The sequence below is a fragment of the Arvicanthis niloticus genome, chromosome 15, assembly GCF_011762505.2.
Source record: "Arvicanthis niloticus isolate mArvNil1 chromosome 15, mArvNil1.pat.X, whole genome shotgun sequence".
NCBI classification, from domain to species: Eukaryota; Metazoa; Chordata; class Mammalia; order Rodentia; family Muridae; genus Arvicanthis; species Arvicanthis niloticus.
In genome coordinates this window covers 34,512,273-34,530,022 of record NC_047672.1, presented here as the reverse complement: position 1 = coordinate 34,530,022, position 17,750 = coordinate 34,512,273, and the positions used below count along the sequence as shown (strand labels likewise).

Below are 17,750 nucleotides of genomic sequence, written 5' to 3'. Positions count from 1 at the left end.
GTGGATATCTCATTTGGTGGTTCCACACACACTTGGGTGGCCCCTGCCCCTGGCCTTGATTATGTAGGAGCTCCTTTCTTTAACTTTCCCTTTTCTTTAAGTGTTCATAGTTTGCCTCATTCCAGAATGGGAAATGTCAAGATATTAACTTGTTAATAATTGAAAAGAACAGTGTTGGTGCATGCTGGGATAAAATTACAAAGGTTATTAACCTCTGTGTTTCATATATCTTTTTATCTCAGTCTATTTTATGTCTTTTCTATTTTTTGTTTAAATCCTACTTATATTTTTGAGTCTATCATTTTTGAATCTGGCCCAAGGCTCTATGTAGGTATTTTTTCTTACAAAACTCAAGTTAATTCTGATCACTTCATCATTTTACAGATACTTGAGGTCCTCTGCAGTGCAAAGTACTGTTCTAGATGTGGGGAATTCATTAGCATATGAGTTACACTATAGAAATACTATTTCCAGGCCACTAATATTCATATTTTCTCTCTCTCTCTCTCTCTCTCTCTCTCTCTCTCTCTCTCTCTCTCTCTCTCTCTCTGTCTCTCTCTGTGTCTCTCTCTGTGTCTCTCTGTGTCTCTCTCTGTAGGTCCTCTCTGGGTGTGCCATCATTGTCCGAGGGCAGCCCCGGGGTGGCCCTCCTCCTGAGAGGCAGATCAACCTCAGCAACATTCGAGCTGGAAATCTCGCCCGTCGTGCAGCTGCCACACAGCCAGATGGGAAAGATACCCCGGATGAGGTAGGTGATTCTCCAGGGCTTTATAAGGCTGTGGACCTAGTGGACAGCCTGCTCTCCTCTTTGATGAAGAAATTTTGATGTACTCTGATAACTGGATCTATCTTGGGTGGCTTACATCTGTCATTATACATACATTGCCCGAGTTTCTTTTCAGTTTTTTTTTTTTTTTTTTTTTTTTTTTTTTGAATAACCCAAAAGAAGAAAGAGTTTACTCAACTCAAAACTCAAGGTTACAGTCCACCATGGCGAGGAAGTCAAGGCAGGAGGACTTTTAAAGCATCTGATCACATCAAAATAACTGGGAGGCAGAATGTGATGGATGCTTGTATTCAGTTCACTTCCTGTTCCTATACACTATAGGACCTTGGCCCAGGGAGTGATGCCTTCTATAGTGGGACAGTCTTCCCATCTCAGTTAATCAAATCAAGATACTCCCTCACAGACACGACCAGAAGCTTAGTTCACAGTTGACTTTCCATCTCATGATTGGCTACTCTCAAGAGTCAACTCTTGACAATAATCATTATACAGTAGTTACTTGGAATCACAATCTCAGGACTCTCCCCAGTCCTTTTGTGTTGGCTTCACGCATATCAGTGTAACATTTTCATAAACGATAGCCTTCTGTCAATGCTAGTACTAGCTTTTTGTTTACAGATGCTTATATCCCCAAAGCTGTCTGAATTTATGAATCTAAAGTTTTAAGTAAACAGGAGGTGGGGTTGGTTTTGTTTTATTTGGTTGTCCTTTTGGTGCAGTACTGGGGCTTAAATGCAGGGTCTCACACATGTCAGGCAAGCACTCCATACCGAGCAGTGTTCCGTCCTCTCCACTCCCCAAATCGTTTTTGGTGATAAGCTTCATACTTGTATTGCAGGGGATGACTTTCAATTTCTGATCCTCCTGCCTCTGCTTCCTGAGTTTTGGAATTATAGGAATGTTGCTATCAAGCCTGGTTTATATGGTACTGTGATTGAACCCAGGGTTTCGTGTGTGGTAGACAAACACTCTACAACCCAGCTCTAAACATGAGTTTTCATTACTATTTTTATTAGACGTATTTGTGTGTGTGTGTGTGTGTGTGTGTGTGCGTGCATTATGCATTGCTTCATGTGTGCAGTTAATGGTCTGTGGAGTCAGTTCTCTCTTAACATGAGGACTTATGGCTCAGTGGCAAGCACTATGCCATCTCCTTAGCTCTAAACAGTTTAGCCCCATTAGTTTCTGGGCAGCTTGTAGCTTATCCTTGTGTTACGCTCTGAGAGGCCACTTCTGAATTTCTTTCATTGCATCCTCTCCACCTCCTAGACCCCAGCTTTGAATACTCTCTGTGTGGCTTCTCGAACCATTTGAGTTTTGACTGCCTGTGTCCATCCCAGTTTGTGTGGTTTAGGTTTCTTGATTGCTACACTTGGAAATGTTGGTGCTTGATTCTCCTTTAGCTGTGCTTTGCTGCTCAGAAACAGGATTTCTGGACTCTTAATTATTAGTTCTCTGCTCCAAACTTAGTATCTTTGGGTAGATTAGTAATTGACTGGTCTCTGCTTTTCCCTTTCAAGGAAATAATGAAGAAAAAGCAAGAGCTTACCAGCTTTTATTTAAGGAAAGCATTTAGTTCCTTTCATCTTTAATAGTATTTTTTTAAAATAAGGCAATAGTTGAAACAGCATTACAGATAATGAAGATGGAGAAAAATCACCCATAATTATTCTATCAGCAGTAGTTGGTTAGAGTCTAGAGATAATGACTAAATACATTAAAATCAGTTCTTTCTCATTGGTCCTCCGTCACTAACTACAAGTGTTGAGACTAATGTAGTGCCTATATCTACCTCTGGATTGCTCAATGAGGATTAAATAAGGAAACATGAAGTGCTTAGTGCTTTACAAAGTACTTAATAAATGTTTGGTAATCACTATTCTGTTAGATCAAGTACTGAAGATTAAACCTATTTTGGCATTCTTCAAACATTGAGTGCACATCAAATGGGTAAACCACTGTTGGAAGCATTTCTCTTCCTTTGGCTGTGTGTCATGGAACAATCTGATTGTTCTTGAGAGCTAACAAGCTGCTGCTTTTAGAGATCACCAAGCTCTTCCCCCCAGAAGGAAGAAGCCGTGTAGCCTCTAAGAAAGATTTCCTTTTCCGTGGATGAGCACAAGGCTGTTCTGAGCTGTTGTCACTGTGTCCTGTATCACAGGACTCTGAGCAGTCTCCTGTGGCAGGAGTGATAGTGTGTGCGGTCCTTGCACCCCTTGTACATAGGTGTACAGTCTAGTGCTTGCTCTTCTCTAGAGCAGGTGGGTGTGATCAAGCTGTCTGTTACCTCTTTAGTTCTCCGTGAGATGGCGTCGGTCTCCCTTCTGCTGTGTGAGACAATATGTATGCTCAGACTTCTCCTTTGCTCTCACACTTCTTCTAGAGGCCCCAGACCCCTGTCCTCTCTCTGGGCAGGATCTCATTTTGTAACCATAGCTGGCTCAGAACTCCCTATGTAGACCTGGTTGGCCTCACTGCTTCTGCTGGAGTACTGGGGTTAAAGGCAGGTGCTATCACACCCCTAGGTTTTTTGGAACACAATTTACATACTTTTGCTCATTGTTATTCTCAAACACTTTAGTGCTTATTATTGTTACAAATTGCATCCCTGAACCTAGACCATAAGTCCATTGTGCTGTGACTTCCACTCTTCCTTATTAAAGAAACAAACTTACTTTACTACTTTATTATCTTTTGAGGATTTCATATACGAATATTCTTCCTTTCAACTTCTCTTGAATTCACCCCAACCTCAAATTCATGATCTCTTATTCTTTAGTTATTATTGTCACACACACACACACACACACACACACAAAAACACACACACACACCCCACTTATACATATAACTTGCTGAGTTGGTTTAGTGTTGCTCCTCTATGTATATATATATTTAGGGCAGACTGTTTGGTGTTGGATATCTGTCACAGGGCTTGAAGCACCTCTGTGGTCATGGGCCCACTGGAGATACACACTCAGTCTTTCTCACAGGCTACTAGATTCCCCTCTGCCTTTGCCCTCTCTCATTTTGCTTTCCCCATCAGTAGTGCTGCCCCACCAGTGTGACCTGGTGACCATCCACTGGACACAGTCCCTGACATTTCCGTTCCTAGTCCCATCTTCGTGCTGTTAGTGCATTCACAGCATTTTATTTCAGGGTTGTTTGTTTGTCTCCACTGGATTGTGAACTCTTCAAAGGGGGACCTTTTCTCTTATCTCCATGTCTTTTGTCTGGTCAGCACCTGACTCAAAGCAGGTATACAGTGAATATACACGTGAATAGATGAGAGAAGAACCCAGTGGCTCTCTTTGGGGGTTGGTGAATTGCACATTGAGGCACCAGCTTTCCAGGCTTTCCTTTGAGAACATTGTCCACTTTTTTTTTTTTCCTCAAGAAAGAAGAACCTAGAATATTCAAGAAGAGTCAAGAGTGTCGTTATTCATTTGCTTTTCTTTGTGTTATAGCTCTGAATATCATTTATGTGATTATTCCTTTCCTTCCCTCCTGGTATCTTCTTTCAGGACTAGTCAGCTTTCTCATAAGTCCTGTGAAAATGAAAGCAGGGCCCCTGTGTGTCCCCAGCCGCCACTGCCCTGTGCCAGGCTAATCCCCAGCGTTGCCTAGCTACTACAGGCAGCCTAGATACTGCATTGACGGACGCTGTGCTGGTTATATATTTATTTCCCACAGAGTAATTGAGCCTGCTGGGTGTGAAGTTCTGTGCCGGTTTCAGGAAAAATTCAGAAATAAATGTCACAGTCCTCCTTTGACTGTGGCTTTTGAGTTTTGAGTTGGTAGGGAGCCGTGGTAGAGCAGGTATCCAGGTGCTACAGAAGGATGATGAGAAGAGGGGAGACAAGGAGTCCTGAGCATGGGCCATGTACCAAACTCTTTAGCTGTCCAGTAACTGCTCTGGCTTCAGTCTTGTCTCAGTAGTCTTAGGAGTCTGACCTAAAGAAGACTGGAATTAAAAATTGTACTTTATGATTTTAGACATAATGACTCCTCTGTCTGGGTCTAAGCAGTGAAAGCAGGCTGTTCTCTATCTGCTGTTGGGTCAAAGAGAAGAGTTGTTTAGGTCTCAGCTATTTAAGAGCATGTTTCTTACATGCAACTCTAGAGTGTCTATGACTGTTCTTCTACTAGACTGTTGTGACATTTGACCAATGCTCAGAGCAAGCTTCTTTGGATTTGCCTCTTTCGGTTCCAGCAGCTGTACTGGGACAGACCGCCTTCCTGGCAATCCTGTGTGGATGGACACTGGCCTTACTTTCCAGAGTTCTCTTGCCCTTTTAAGAAGTGATAGTCAGACTCTAACCTGTGGAGCTCTTGAGTTTTCTCTTTGTCTGTTGTTGCTAGTAGCTTATTTGGTAACAAATTGTCCAGTTTTGAATAGAACAAAACTTCTAGAAGGCCTGCTTTTGGAAAAGAAGATTGTAGTCACGTGGTTTTTTTTCCTCTATAGGATCAGGTATATTTCATTTCAAGATCTCCAGCGTAATTTTCTTTTGCCTGACCAGCTAGTGACACATCAGCTGTAAAACGAGGGTAAGAGTACACCCTTTTTGAGCAAGCCTTAAAAGCTTTTAGAAGCTTATTTGTGGTGGATAGAAACTGGAGGATTCTCCCAGGGGCTAGAGATGCATTTCCTTGTGAGCTGACCCTTCATGAATGTGGTTACCTGTGATAAGGAGGCTTCCCTGGGGAGCACTTGCTGAGCTCTTGGAGATTAAGAAGGTGCTGTATTACCGAGGTCTGAATATTGATGTGTTGCTTAGGAGTGTGTTGTGAATACAGCTGTAGTTCTGTACAGTTTTAGGAAGTGTTACTGTGGTTGTAAATATATAGTACTGTTGGTTCAGAAACAGTTTTCATTGTGCAGTTTACAATTGGAGTCATATATCAGATTCCACTTTGGGGAGTGGTGTCGTCTCATTTTTAGGAAGTGAGCTGATGGTAAGAATGAGATGTAGTGACATGGTGAACTCTGTTGCTGTCGAGTGTCTTTGCTTGTTGGTGTTTTGAGGAGAGAAGAGCAGGATAGATGGGCAGGACATTACTTTGGGTTTCTGACCTGAGCCAAGTTCTTCCAAGAGATGCTCACCATAGGATTAAATAACAGCACTTCTCATGACTTGCAGCTTTCACTGGCTTCTAGTTTCTAGAAAGTTATGTATTGTTTTCAAATTTTCAATAAGTCTATTGAATGACCTCCTGAAATAAGTTTCCTGGATAGAAAATGTTATCCGAGCCTTCTTTTTCAGGCTACTAACTGACAGGCTGCATTTTATTATGTGTATCCTGAATTGTGACTTGGAGGGATGACACAGTAGGTAGTGCATGAAGATTGGGATCAAAGGGGGATGCTCCCTTTTACTTATACATTGGTGTTGAGTCTGTGGGATGCTCTTGTGCCCCTTGAACCCATCCCTCCCGTTTCTGACCTAAGGAGAGTTGGGACTCTGAGTGAAGCCCTGACTGTCAGATGAAGAAAGAACTCTGCAATTCACTATACAGGCATGTATAGTGAAATGTATAGACATTGTGACACAGCGTCATCTGCAAAGTAAACACTTGAGAACCTGCAATCAGGAAAAAGTCACATACACATGAAAAAAATCTGAGTCTCACATGAGTTTACTGTTTTCCACTGGGCAGCATTTATAGCCATCATCAGCTACATACAGGCTATGGGTTGGACAGACCTGAACCATCCTAGCTGTTGTAAGGTGGACAAGACCATCCATTTGTGCATTATCTTGTTCACACGGAGGCTCTATTTCCTATTATGGGATGTGCGCCACTGCTTGTGTCTTTCCTGAGTGAGTGAATAGGAAGGACCATCATGGCATTCATAAGGTGCTAGATTCTATCATTTTTAAATATTTAAAAAAATCTTTCTCTCTCTCTCTCTCTCTCTCTCTCTCTGTGTGTGTGTGTGTGTGTATGTATGTATGTATGTATGTATGTATGTGCATGTAGAGGCCAGAGGAATGCTTTCAGGCATCTGTCCTCTCTTTGCAAGATGGGGTTGGGAATTGGATTCAGGCTGTCAGGTTTGTGCAGCAAGAGCTTTTACCTGATAAGCCATTTCACTGGCCAAATTCCAGGTTTCAGACCAGAGTAGAAGTAGAAGAAGAAACATTTGGGGGACTGCTCTCTAAACTTTATTGCTGTCCTTGAAATGGTGGTGGAAATGGCATAAATAAGGCTCCTGCTGGAGCAGAGATTCACTCCCAAATAGTGCCAGCACTAAAAGCTTGCCACTGTGCCAGCTCTGCCTTGAACTAGCATTAGGGAAAGTAAGTGCCTTATAAACTGGAAGGAGACAGCAGATGCGGTAGTAGTTATTTATGATGTTCCGCTGCTAGGTGGTTCCTGGAGGGGCTTCCCATTTCAGGGACTGGAATGATCTATGGAAAGTAGTCAGAGCACTGGCTGGCATGTGCTAAGTGCTATAAAAACGTTGGCAAATATTGTACAAAAGTAAGCCATAACCCAGCCAGAGTGTGAGGAGAGTGCTACTGGGGGTGTCTGGGAAGCGCTGAGGCCTGGTTTAGGGCCCATGCTACTTAATCCAACTGCTAGATGGTTTTTTTTAGGAGGCCCTCAGTGTGCAGTTGGTTGTGTATTTTTTTTTCTTCATGTCTTTAGCCTAGCAAAATTGAGATAGGTGTCTAAATATTTTTATTGAAGACCTGAAGTTGCTTTGATGCTGGCTGGGGTCTGGAGAAAGCAGTTTTTCTGTAACACTTGTTCTGTTTTGTCTTTCAGCCCTGGGCATTTCCTGCTCGAGAGTTTCTTCGAAAGAAACTGATTGGGAAGGAAGTCTGTTTCACAATAGAAAACAAGACTCCCCAGGGACGAGAGTATGGGATGATCTACCTTGGGAAAGGTGAGCAGCAAGAAGAGTGGACTTGTTTGTCTTGGAGCCGATAGTTGATCCAAGGACCAGTTTTTATGTGGCAGAAGGCCACCGTGGGCCCCTGTGGTCATCACTCTAGGACAGTCGGTGGGGGTTGTATGGGAATTATTGGTGGGCTTGTGCATGGAAGAACAGAGGCACACCTAGAGCTGCCTGGTCCCTGTTCCCCACTGGGCTTTCGTGGCTTGGTGTAGGGCCCGTGGTTTACTGCAGCATTCTTCTCATAGAGGCCACTCAACAGCTCCTTGTTCTGGGGTCAGAGTGCTAATTGAATTCCTATAGATTTCTTATATTGAATTCTGCATTCTCCTATCTCGTGGCTTTTCTCCTCTTTCTGGGGACTCTTTAGGAAAAGATTTGTTTGGGGACAGTTGTTATTTTTAAAAATCTGTCTCATGGTTTGAAATAAAATAGAATGAAAACAGGCTTTGGAATTGGATAGATGAGGTTAGAATTCTGACTTTCCTATTCCTTTTATCTTTTGCCTCTTTATAGGCCCTAGTTTTTTCATCTGTAAGCTTTTGAGAGATAGCTTTAAGATATTTAAAGCAACTAGATTTGACATGGTGTATATCATCATTAACTTTGAGCACACTCGTGTGTGTGTGTGTGTGTGTGTGTGTGTGTGTGTGTGTGCACATAAACACTGAACTGTTTAGCTAGGTCAAATGATTCATAGGATATTAGAAGTTGTGGTCTTTTGAATTGGATACAGAGAGTGTAAATCTTGAGGATAGTGTTTTGAGTGGGCATTGGGACAATGAAAGCGTTTTGTAGACAATAGCTAGACATATATGGATAGTTTTAGAGCAGATTTTTCTCCTTATTAAGCTTTCTGTGGTTAATTAGAAGACTTCCTAATACCATAGCAACTTAGGTTATCTGTTTGATAGTCAGTGTTGACTTGAGGCCAGCATTAGAAGGTAAAGCTAATGACATGCCATTAAGGCTGAGCTTAGCTTGTGCAAGTTTTAGAAAAGTGAATTGGGAGTGACATCTTGCCCAGTTCCCTTGCACTTATGGAGGGTGGGGGAGTAGGACTTGTGGTTAGCCTACAACTTACTGTAGAAAGATGATAAGTCTCATGTAGGGCTGGAACTTGCTATACAGACTAGGCTGTCTTGGAACTCAGAGTGCCTCTGCCTTCCGAGTGCTGGGTTTCAGGTGTGTGGCACCAAAGCTTGTTCCTCTGACTTTTGAAGAGACTATAGTTGTCTACCAGGTCCCGAATGCTCTCCAGTTGTGCCTCTCTTATCCATAATTAGATAAACAGGTGAGACTGCAATCCTTGGCTTATAGATAGATATGTTTACCTTTCTTCACTTTCTGTCTATCACATTTTGTTGCTTCCTTTGAAGATTCAGTCTAAGGGAATGTATTTTTCTCCTTTCATGAGAAGTATTCTATGTTAGTTTTCCTGAAGAAAGCGCCTCAAGGAAGGGAAGGTTTGTTTTAGTTTGACAGTGTAAGGATATACAGCCCATTATGGCTGGGGAAGACTCAGCAGCAGGACCATGAAGGACCACATTTCATCTCTGGTCATGAGGAAGAGTAGTGAAAACTGGCACTCAGCTTCCTTCTTTTCCTTTTTTAAGTAGACAGGGACTCCACCTGATGGGGCCACTTATATACTGAGTAGACATTCTCTTCTCACACCTCTCTGGAAACTCCTTCAAAACCACACCTGGACTTTCAGCATTTCAGACTGCTCTGTAACATGGCAATTTCTGAGAGTTTTGTCCTTTGTTGTTGGTAGTGGGCCTGGGCTTCATTCTTTTCTATCTTCTGACTTTTTGCATCTCATTACTCAACTTTTCATCATTGTTGCATATTTTGGCTTGACTTTCCACCCTAGAAGTCTTGTGTTTTGTGGAAACCATTGTAGCATTTAGTAATATTAGTGAAGTCTGTTTGAATTCAACAGTAACGTCAGGGCAAAGGGCCAGGTGCTTAGCTGCAGAACATGAGAGTCCTTTGTATAAACATTGTCCTCAACACTTCTTGGTAGAAAAAGAAATATGCAGTTTGCCTTCGTTGAAATTTGGGTCTTGTAGTGGTGAGGCATTAGAGGTGTGTGCATGTGTGTGTATGTATGCACATGGGCTTTTTAGTGCTTAATGAAATAATGGTGTAGTTAATGGACCCGGTAAACTCTTTCCGAATGAAGTTCTGTGCTCATGTTACCTATCAACCAGATTGCTCTGTTATAGTCTATCTGGGAGCTTGCTCTCTGCCATATTAAAGATTTTTATGCAGTGATTACTGCAAAGATAGATGTCTTCCTTTATTGTTTTAGCTGACAAAGATTTAAGAGATATACCAAGACTAAAGGCCTTTACAGTAGTATGGAAATGCAATTAATGTTTCAGGTACCCAGGAGGAACCTTAATCAGGTTAACTTTTATGTTTGTCATCTTTTTCTTGCCTGTTCTGATGGCTGCTCTCTGAAAGAAAACCTCGACACTGTCCTCTTAGTCTTAAGCTGGGTGGCTTGTCTTGGTGTCCTTTGGAGTCTAGAATATGATACGAAGAAGAATTGGAATTGCTGGTGTAAAAGTGATGGATGAACTGAATGAGTTTATCTGCATCTTCCTAATTCTCGACTTGGCACTGTATTGATGATTTGCGTTACTTCATTCTCACAAGAACCAGTGGGGCAAGCCTTGCTTTTAAGGGAAAGACAGAATTCTGAGAGAACTTTTCCAAGCTGCCATGAAGCTGAGTTTGTGTTCAGTAATAGGGTCTCATCATTCTACAGCAGTACCTGCCATGTATGCCAGTCTCCTGTGGTTCCTAAGACTGCTTTTGGCCTGTGAATACTCTAGAAAATTAGAAACAAAATCTTGGGAAGAAAGATTATCCTGGAGACTAGATGTTTCCTGAGAAGCTCAGTGCTGCATCTCTGCCAGCACCTTTCTCCACAGCATCCCCATCCTGAAGAGTGAGGATGAAAATGGTCCATCCTCTCTGTGCTGTTGCTGGCAGAGGCAGGTTTGGCTTTGTGGTTCATTTCCTTCCTCAGATACTAATGTGGTTAATTTTCTCCCTCAGATACTAATGGCGAAAACATTGCAGAGTCGCTAGTTGCAGAAGGCTTGGCCACCCGGAGAGAAGGCATGAGAGCCAATAAGTAAGTATGCAGCTCTCTTATGACATTCCTTTTTGAGGCACCAAGAGAAGAGGTTGGCAGCCATAATAAACCATTTTGTTTCATGTCATTTCTGTTCTCTCTTACAAAATGCATAGCTTCAGGTGCTTTAATTTCTTCCAAGATCTTGTTCATGGATTGTTTTGAGTCAGGTCACTTAACATTTCTTAATGATTTTTGATTTATGTATACCTCCTTTAAAAATGGGCTTAGAGACTAGGTATCTATCTTATCTATCTATCTATCTATCTATCATCTATCTATCTATCTATCTATCTATCTATCTATCTATCTATCTTTCATGAATTATTGGGTCTTAGATCATAGATATGCAATCCCAGACTATTTCTGAACCAGCGAACCCAAATATTTATCGAGCCTTAACTGTGTATCAGTTGATATTCTATTCAGAGAATATAGTAGTGAACAGGCTTAGGCTGGGCTAGCATTCTAATGGGAGACAGACACTGAAAAGATGTGTGACATCAAATCAGGTGCAAGGAACACTGTAATGAATAAAGGAGGGAAAGAAAGATTCTGCTTTGAATCTGTTTAATTGACAGGGCTACAATTGCTTGGATTTGAATATTAGTAAAACTAAAACCTCTCTTTTCTGAGTCCGTGGTCTTGAATGTGTAGACACTTCATTAATAGATAAAATATATTTGTCTAGCCAATGGCAGTGTGAACTTGTTAGAAGATACATATGTAAGGCTTTTAGTACATAAATCATGTTCAAGTTCACTATTCTCAGTAGGGTGGATTGCAGCTGACTTTACTCAACACTTTAGTCTCTGAAAAGGGATATTCTCCATCAGTAATTTGGAGGCTATAAACATGCTGTCTAAACCATTAAGTCCTTGGTAAGTTGTAACTGCAGTCGCTGAAGAATAGTCTTTGGATAAATATTTGCATCACGTGTACACATGATGAGAATGAGTCAGAGGCTCAGTTGTACTTTTTGCCTTCTTTTTGTCCTTAAAGGCTCTGGGGCCAGGCCACTCACTGTGTACCTGCAGTCCTGTCTGATTGTAAAGAGACTTTTGTTGGACTCTGTAATTGTTGTTGTGTGCCTGTGGGAATTGGTTGAATTAAGACATTTGTTTTTAGGTGGTGTTTTTGGAAGCATGCCACATTCTAAGTTAAGGACAATTACTGGCATGATTACTGTTGCAGTGTTGTTGTTTTTTTTGAATTCAGTTTGCAAGTGGAATAAAGAAAACCCCTGTAACCATTTTCTACTGCTGCCACTGGAGCAAGTACCAATCCCACTAGACCTAAAGCTGCCTCTTCTCAGTGTTTTCATTTGCTCCTACTTAAGCCATCCCCACAGTTTTATTAATCTAGGTAACTGTGAACTTGGACATCTCTGAAATCCTTTAGCTATGTTTTGAGTGAAGAGGAGGAAGAGAGGACCAGAAGTTTCCAACTTGGGAAATGTTAGGTGAAGCTTGCTTAGATAGAAATTCCTAGAGACCAGGAGAGGAAATTCAGTGTGTGTGTATGGCTGTGGATGGTCTCAGGAGTCTTGCAAAGAAAGGCCTTGTAGTTCCCTGCTTCCTACATTAGCTCAGATGGGACAGTGAATGGTCATTTTTGAACTAAGTCTTTCCCCCTTAAGAAGAAATTGTTGCTTTTACCTTTTCCTTTTGGGCCGGTCTACTGTTGATTTCCTGTGATGAAGTTGGAGGCTTTATTTTCAAGCTGCCTGTTTGTCTAGCTGGCCGTGCTGGATGCCTAAGCAATTTTGAGCCAATATTATCTGACAGCACTGTGCCCTGCAGCTGCCCCCACACCGCTTGTGGATGGAGAAGGCATTAAGGGTGCTTCTTAGTCACCTTCCCTGCACTATACCCTGCTGAGCTGGGCCTGGCTTCTGGAATCTGGGATGCTTAAATGAATTTGCACCCCCTGGAGAGGCTCCCCTTGGAGCTGTTAACTTGTTCTATTCCACTCCCTGGCAGAAGGACTACATGTTCTGTAGAGTCTCTCATTAAATGCTCTTAGAATCTCATCTGTTCTTTGAAGGAACAAATTTGGAATTTGTAAATTGTATTTTTGGTGATTCTTCTGGTTAAATAAATGCCTTGGTCTCTTTTAGGGGAGAAGATACTGAAGAAACCAACTGGAAGAGCTACATAGCTCTGTTTGTGGACCACTAACCACAACTTGTTTCCCTTTCTTGTACCAGCCCAGAGCAGAACCGGCTTTCAGAATGTGAGGAACAAGCAAAGGCGTCGAAGAAAGGGATGTGGAGTGAGGGGAATGGTTCACACACCATCCGGGACCTCAAGTACACCATTGAGAACCCAAGGCACTTTGTGGACTCACACCACCAGAAGCCTGTCAATGGTGAGGATGGCAGGAAAAGGCAGAGACAGACTCAGAGCGATTTCTTTCTGTTTGCTTTCTTTGATTCTTGGGGTTTATAAGATCCAGTGAGTCTTTCTTTTGCTTATTTAGTATCCAAAGGGAATCCTTATGGGTTAAAGAACACCGTGACATTTTAGAAGGGGCTTTGAATTGGTTCACAAAGCTTACTACAGTTGTGCATTGCTGATGCTAGCCCTGTACTGTTGCTGATCGTAAATTGTTAGTATTTTGCACACTGTAGTTTTTGTTCTCTCAGGGCTACTTAGACTAATGCTGAAAATTGGAGGGAGAAACATATATCACATACATATAAACATATGACATATTTATATGCTATGTAGTTTTGCTCCTTGGGGCCCTTACTGACTACAGATTTAGAAAAATATAAGCAAGACCAATGAGGTTATTAGTTATTTTGTGAGCATTTTAGATTTTGGGAGTAGAGGTGCAGGAGATCTCAGGAGGTTCAGTAGACAGAGAAGCGGGTTTGATCTGTGTTCTCCTTTACTTAGTCCTGTGAACCATTCTGATTGATCAGTGTTTTTCTATTTTTTGTGAGAGAGGCTTAGGTTTTTGGGAAGGAGATGGGTTAGATGCAAGTAGGTTGGGCATTTTATAATCTTGTACCAACTTTGTCTAATGATCAAAAACTGTTTGTTCTATCATTTAGCTATCATTGAGCATGTTCGAGATGGCAGTGTGGTCCGGGCCCTGCTCCTTCCAGATCACTACCTTGTTACTGTCATGCTGTCAGGGATTAAGGTTAGACCACACACTGGGCTGCACAGTGGGTTGGGGTTTGTGGGAGTGTTTGCTGATGGGTACATTTCTTTACCTGGGGAATTCGGTTATATTTTTCTTCCTTCTAGGAGCCATTGGCCAGACTGTTTCATACTTATTTTGGTTTAAGCTTCATAGTGAGACAGTTCTATTAGACTTAAAGTAATCAAGGCCTGATTGATGTGGCACACTGTTGGAGATATGAAACTAGGAATAAAGACAAGGAGCCATGAGTGGCTCTGAAGCTTCATAGATATGAATTGGATTCATATACACTATCCATGTGTGTCTAAAACAAATCAGAGATTGGAAGCAAGGAACTGCCACATTGTCTCTTGGTAAAAGGACAGTTTTAAAGGAAATTAAAATGCTCAGTGTGGTATGTTTCATTTGTCTTTAACAAAAAGCTTGATTGGTCTGGTGTTTTAAAGATGGTCAGAAGAACAATTTTTCAAACTCTGATGTGGGTGGGGCCGCTGGCTCTCCCCTTCTGCTTCATTCCTCAACGTCCTTACTTTCCTTTAGTGCCCAACCTTTCGTCGAGAACCAGATGGTAGTGAAACACCGGAGCCCTTTGCTGCAGAAGCCAAGTTTTTTACGGAGTCTCGATTGCTTCAGAGAGATGTTCAGATCATTCTGGAAAGCTGCCATAATCAGAACATTCTGGGTACCATCCTTCATCCAGTGAGTGTGCTGTATAGCCTGGGATGATGGGTTGGCCATGTATTCAGTTTGCTACTGATTCTCTCTGTTCACTATTGTTTGAAATCTTGGCAGATTTGTTGTTGTTGTTTTAATTGTATTTTCCACTGACATGAGAGCCTTTTCTGTGCAGATACCATTAGTCAGATAGTCGTGCACAAATCAGTGCATTGAGTTTTTAGGAAGTTCATCTCAAGTGTTCCTGGCTTCATAAAGGGAAATCTTTGAGTCTGGAAGTTGCCATTGCCAGTTGAAGGCTGGGGAGTAGGACTGGGGAGTTTCCTATGTAGGTGCAGAAGTCAGCTATCCTGGAGTACTGACATACCAACCAGGAGGAGACTGACATACGGAAAAATGATTTCCCAGAGTCCGACCTTTAACAGTTCCCTCCTAACTCTGGAGCTTGGCTTTTGGGATTTTACTTTTACTTTTTTTTTTTTTTTTTTTTTTAATGTTGTTATAGTTGTGACTGTTGATAATTTGACCCTGTTGTGCATGTTGATAGATGTGATGTTCTTGCACAAATAATGACCTTGCTTTGTGAGAACTAAGTAGATTTTCACCATTGTAATGGAGATGGACTCCACAGCTAATCTACTGTTACTTTCCCAGCTAGATGAGGCCCAGGATGACAGCTGTGGAAGGCTGGGAGGCTTGGTTTGTAGGGTGCCAAGGTCATGTCTGTTTCTTCTGGAGTGCTGACTCTCTGGCCATGCCTGCCAGATGGTTCTGTGTCAAAGAAGACTATGAATTGCTACTCACCAGGCAAAATGTGGCTTATGCAGTCTGCTCTTCAGCTTTCTGCTGATGGAAAGGGGAGAAAGTGCTGGTTGTTAGAGGGAGAGAATAATAAGGTGTAATCTCTTCTACAGGTTAACATCCTCCTCTGCCCCCTAAAACTATTGAAATGTCAATTCCATTCGGTGCCCCTAACATTTATTCTGCTCCTGTTAAGTGGAGTTGCTTTTCTGGGTGTTTTTGGGACATGAGGGCAAGGCTGCTGAGTGGAGTCTCGGAGTGACATCCAGAGTCTTAGGTGTGATTTCTTAGAGAAACTACTTTTTCCTAAGTTAGAAAAATTGAAGTACCACTAGACGGTGGCCGCGTTTGCAATGTCAGAAACAGAAAACGGATTTCTTGGTGCAACAGTGTGTGATTTGTATCTGTCTTCTCTTGTGCCTCGTCTCTCAGAATGGTAACATCACTGAACTCCTCCTGAAGGAAGGTTTTGCCCGCTGTGTGGACTGGTCAATTGCAGTTTACACCCGGGGTGCAGAAAAGCTGAGGGCAGCTGAGAGGTAAGGCCCGCCAGGGCATGTTGCTAACCGTTTCAGTGAAAGAAGCTGGCCATCATCTCTGTTATTGCCTGTTTTATTTCAGTAAGGAACTTGGGAAATCCCAAGAGAAGGATAGCATGGGCTGTCCTGTGGAGTGACTCACATATTAAAATTGAGGTCTATGTTAGTTTAATGCCTGGGATAAGGGCTTAGTGTATGTATGTGAGTGTGCCATGCCATGGTGTGTGGAAGACAAAGAACAACTTGTGTTTCTTTCCACCACATGAGGACTGGGGACTGAGATCAGGTCCTCAGGCTTGGTGACAAGCGCTTTTACCTGCTGAGCCTTCTTGCCAGCCCATCTGACATTTTTCCTTACTTTATTTACTCTTAAATGTCTTTTAGTCATTTTTTTCCCGAGTTTTTCTCTCAAGTGTTCTAGTTTTACATGTTTGAAATGAATGATGGAATGAATTGCTTATCAGCTGCTCCCAAACAGGCAAGCTTAGAACTATGATGGAGAGGTAGAGCTGGTGGGTTCTAAACTAGGACCAGGCCCTATATTAGGGCTGATGGCCCTAATGTGTTTGAAAATAAAGCAGGTACCAAGAGTAATTGAAGGGGAACAATGACATGCAAGCCTGAATCTCCAACTCCAGGACAGTGGTGAGCAAAGTGGAAATTAGTTGTGACAAATTAGCTTCCTGGCATGGAACCTTAGCTCAGAATCTTAAAATTACAGTGGTTTTTGCTAATTTGTTTTTTGCCATTCATGTGTCTGTACAGGTGAGAAAAAATAGAATGATTCTAATACTTGTTAGGCGTTTTCTGAGGACTTTTATTTACATCCTCCTGTGCCTATAAGCAGACATTTGTAAGTTTTTCTGGAAACATATTTTAATCTGGGACACTTGATAGGATATATCTGACAACTGTATATTGTTTGATGAAAAGCCATAGGGATTGGTTAATTTTTCAAAAGTTGTGTATTGTACCATAATTAAATTGGAAAGATATAATGGTCTTGTAGATGAGGCACTTCACCTACTTATTATTCTGTGATGCTCAATTTCTTTTTTGCTTGCTTTGGTTCAGAAACTTCTATTTTCTACTTGTTACTGTTCTAAGTTATTATTTTGGCTGATAAATTTTCTTGACGTTTTTTTAAGTTCCAGCTTGTCTTTGAAGAAATCGAGTACAATTAGAATAATATTTATGTTTCTAATAGCTGTACAAGATTATAGAGTGTTTTTTTGTTGTTGTGTTTTTTTTTTTTTTTTTTTTTTTTTAAGAGAGTCACTGTAAAACAGGCTTAGACCAGAGAGTGCAAATCGTCATCTCAATGTATGGTTGCTTGTCTGCCGTTTTGCATTGCATGTCCGAGCTACTTGCATTATGGATACAATTCCGTGCTTTTCATGGAAATGCTTTCTGTATTTTACAGCTCCTGCATCCTGCATCCTTCTTTGTCTTTTTCTGTTTCAGTAATGCCTAGAAGGACGGTCACAGAACTGCTCTCAGAAAGCATCGTTCTCTCTCCCCCACTGCACATGCATCCACTTAGTCATGAACAGTTTAAGACAGCTGCTCATTGATTTTTTTTTTTTTTAATCATTACACATATTCAATCTCCACTCTTGGTCTGACTCAGAAAATAATCTACTTTGCTTAGTATTTTGAAATTTATTCCTTACAACATGGTTTTTGAACTTTTATTAGTGAAAGTCTGCAGATTTTGTCTATTTTTCCAAGTAC

The 17,750-nt window shown here is 41.6% G+C and overlaps 1 protein-coding gene across 1 annotated transcript in view; it reads left to right on the top strand.

Moving 5' to 3' along the window:
- The window catches only part of Snd1 (staphylococcal nuclease and tudor domain containing 1), a 391,069-nt gene that overhangs the window by 25,513 nt on the left and 347,806 nt on the right, over nucleotides 1–17,750 (top strand). The window contains exons 2-8 of the mRNA XM_034518746.3: nucleotides 599–748; nucleotides 7,565–7,685; nucleotides 10,767–10,845; nucleotides 13,055–13,215; nucleotides 13,907–13,998; nucleotides 14,542–14,700; nucleotides 15,910–16,016. Of these exons, the coding sequence (XP_034374637.1) occupies nucleotides 599–748; nucleotides 7,565–7,685; nucleotides 10,767–10,845; nucleotides 13,055–13,215; nucleotides 13,907–13,998; nucleotides 14,542–14,700; nucleotides 15,910–16,016 (869 nt within the window). The remainder of the gene's footprint in view (nucleotides 1–598; nucleotides 749–7,564; nucleotides 7,686–10,766; nucleotides 10,846–13,054; nucleotides 13,216–13,906; nucleotides 13,999–14,541; nucleotides 14,701–15,909; nucleotides 16,017–17,750) is intronic.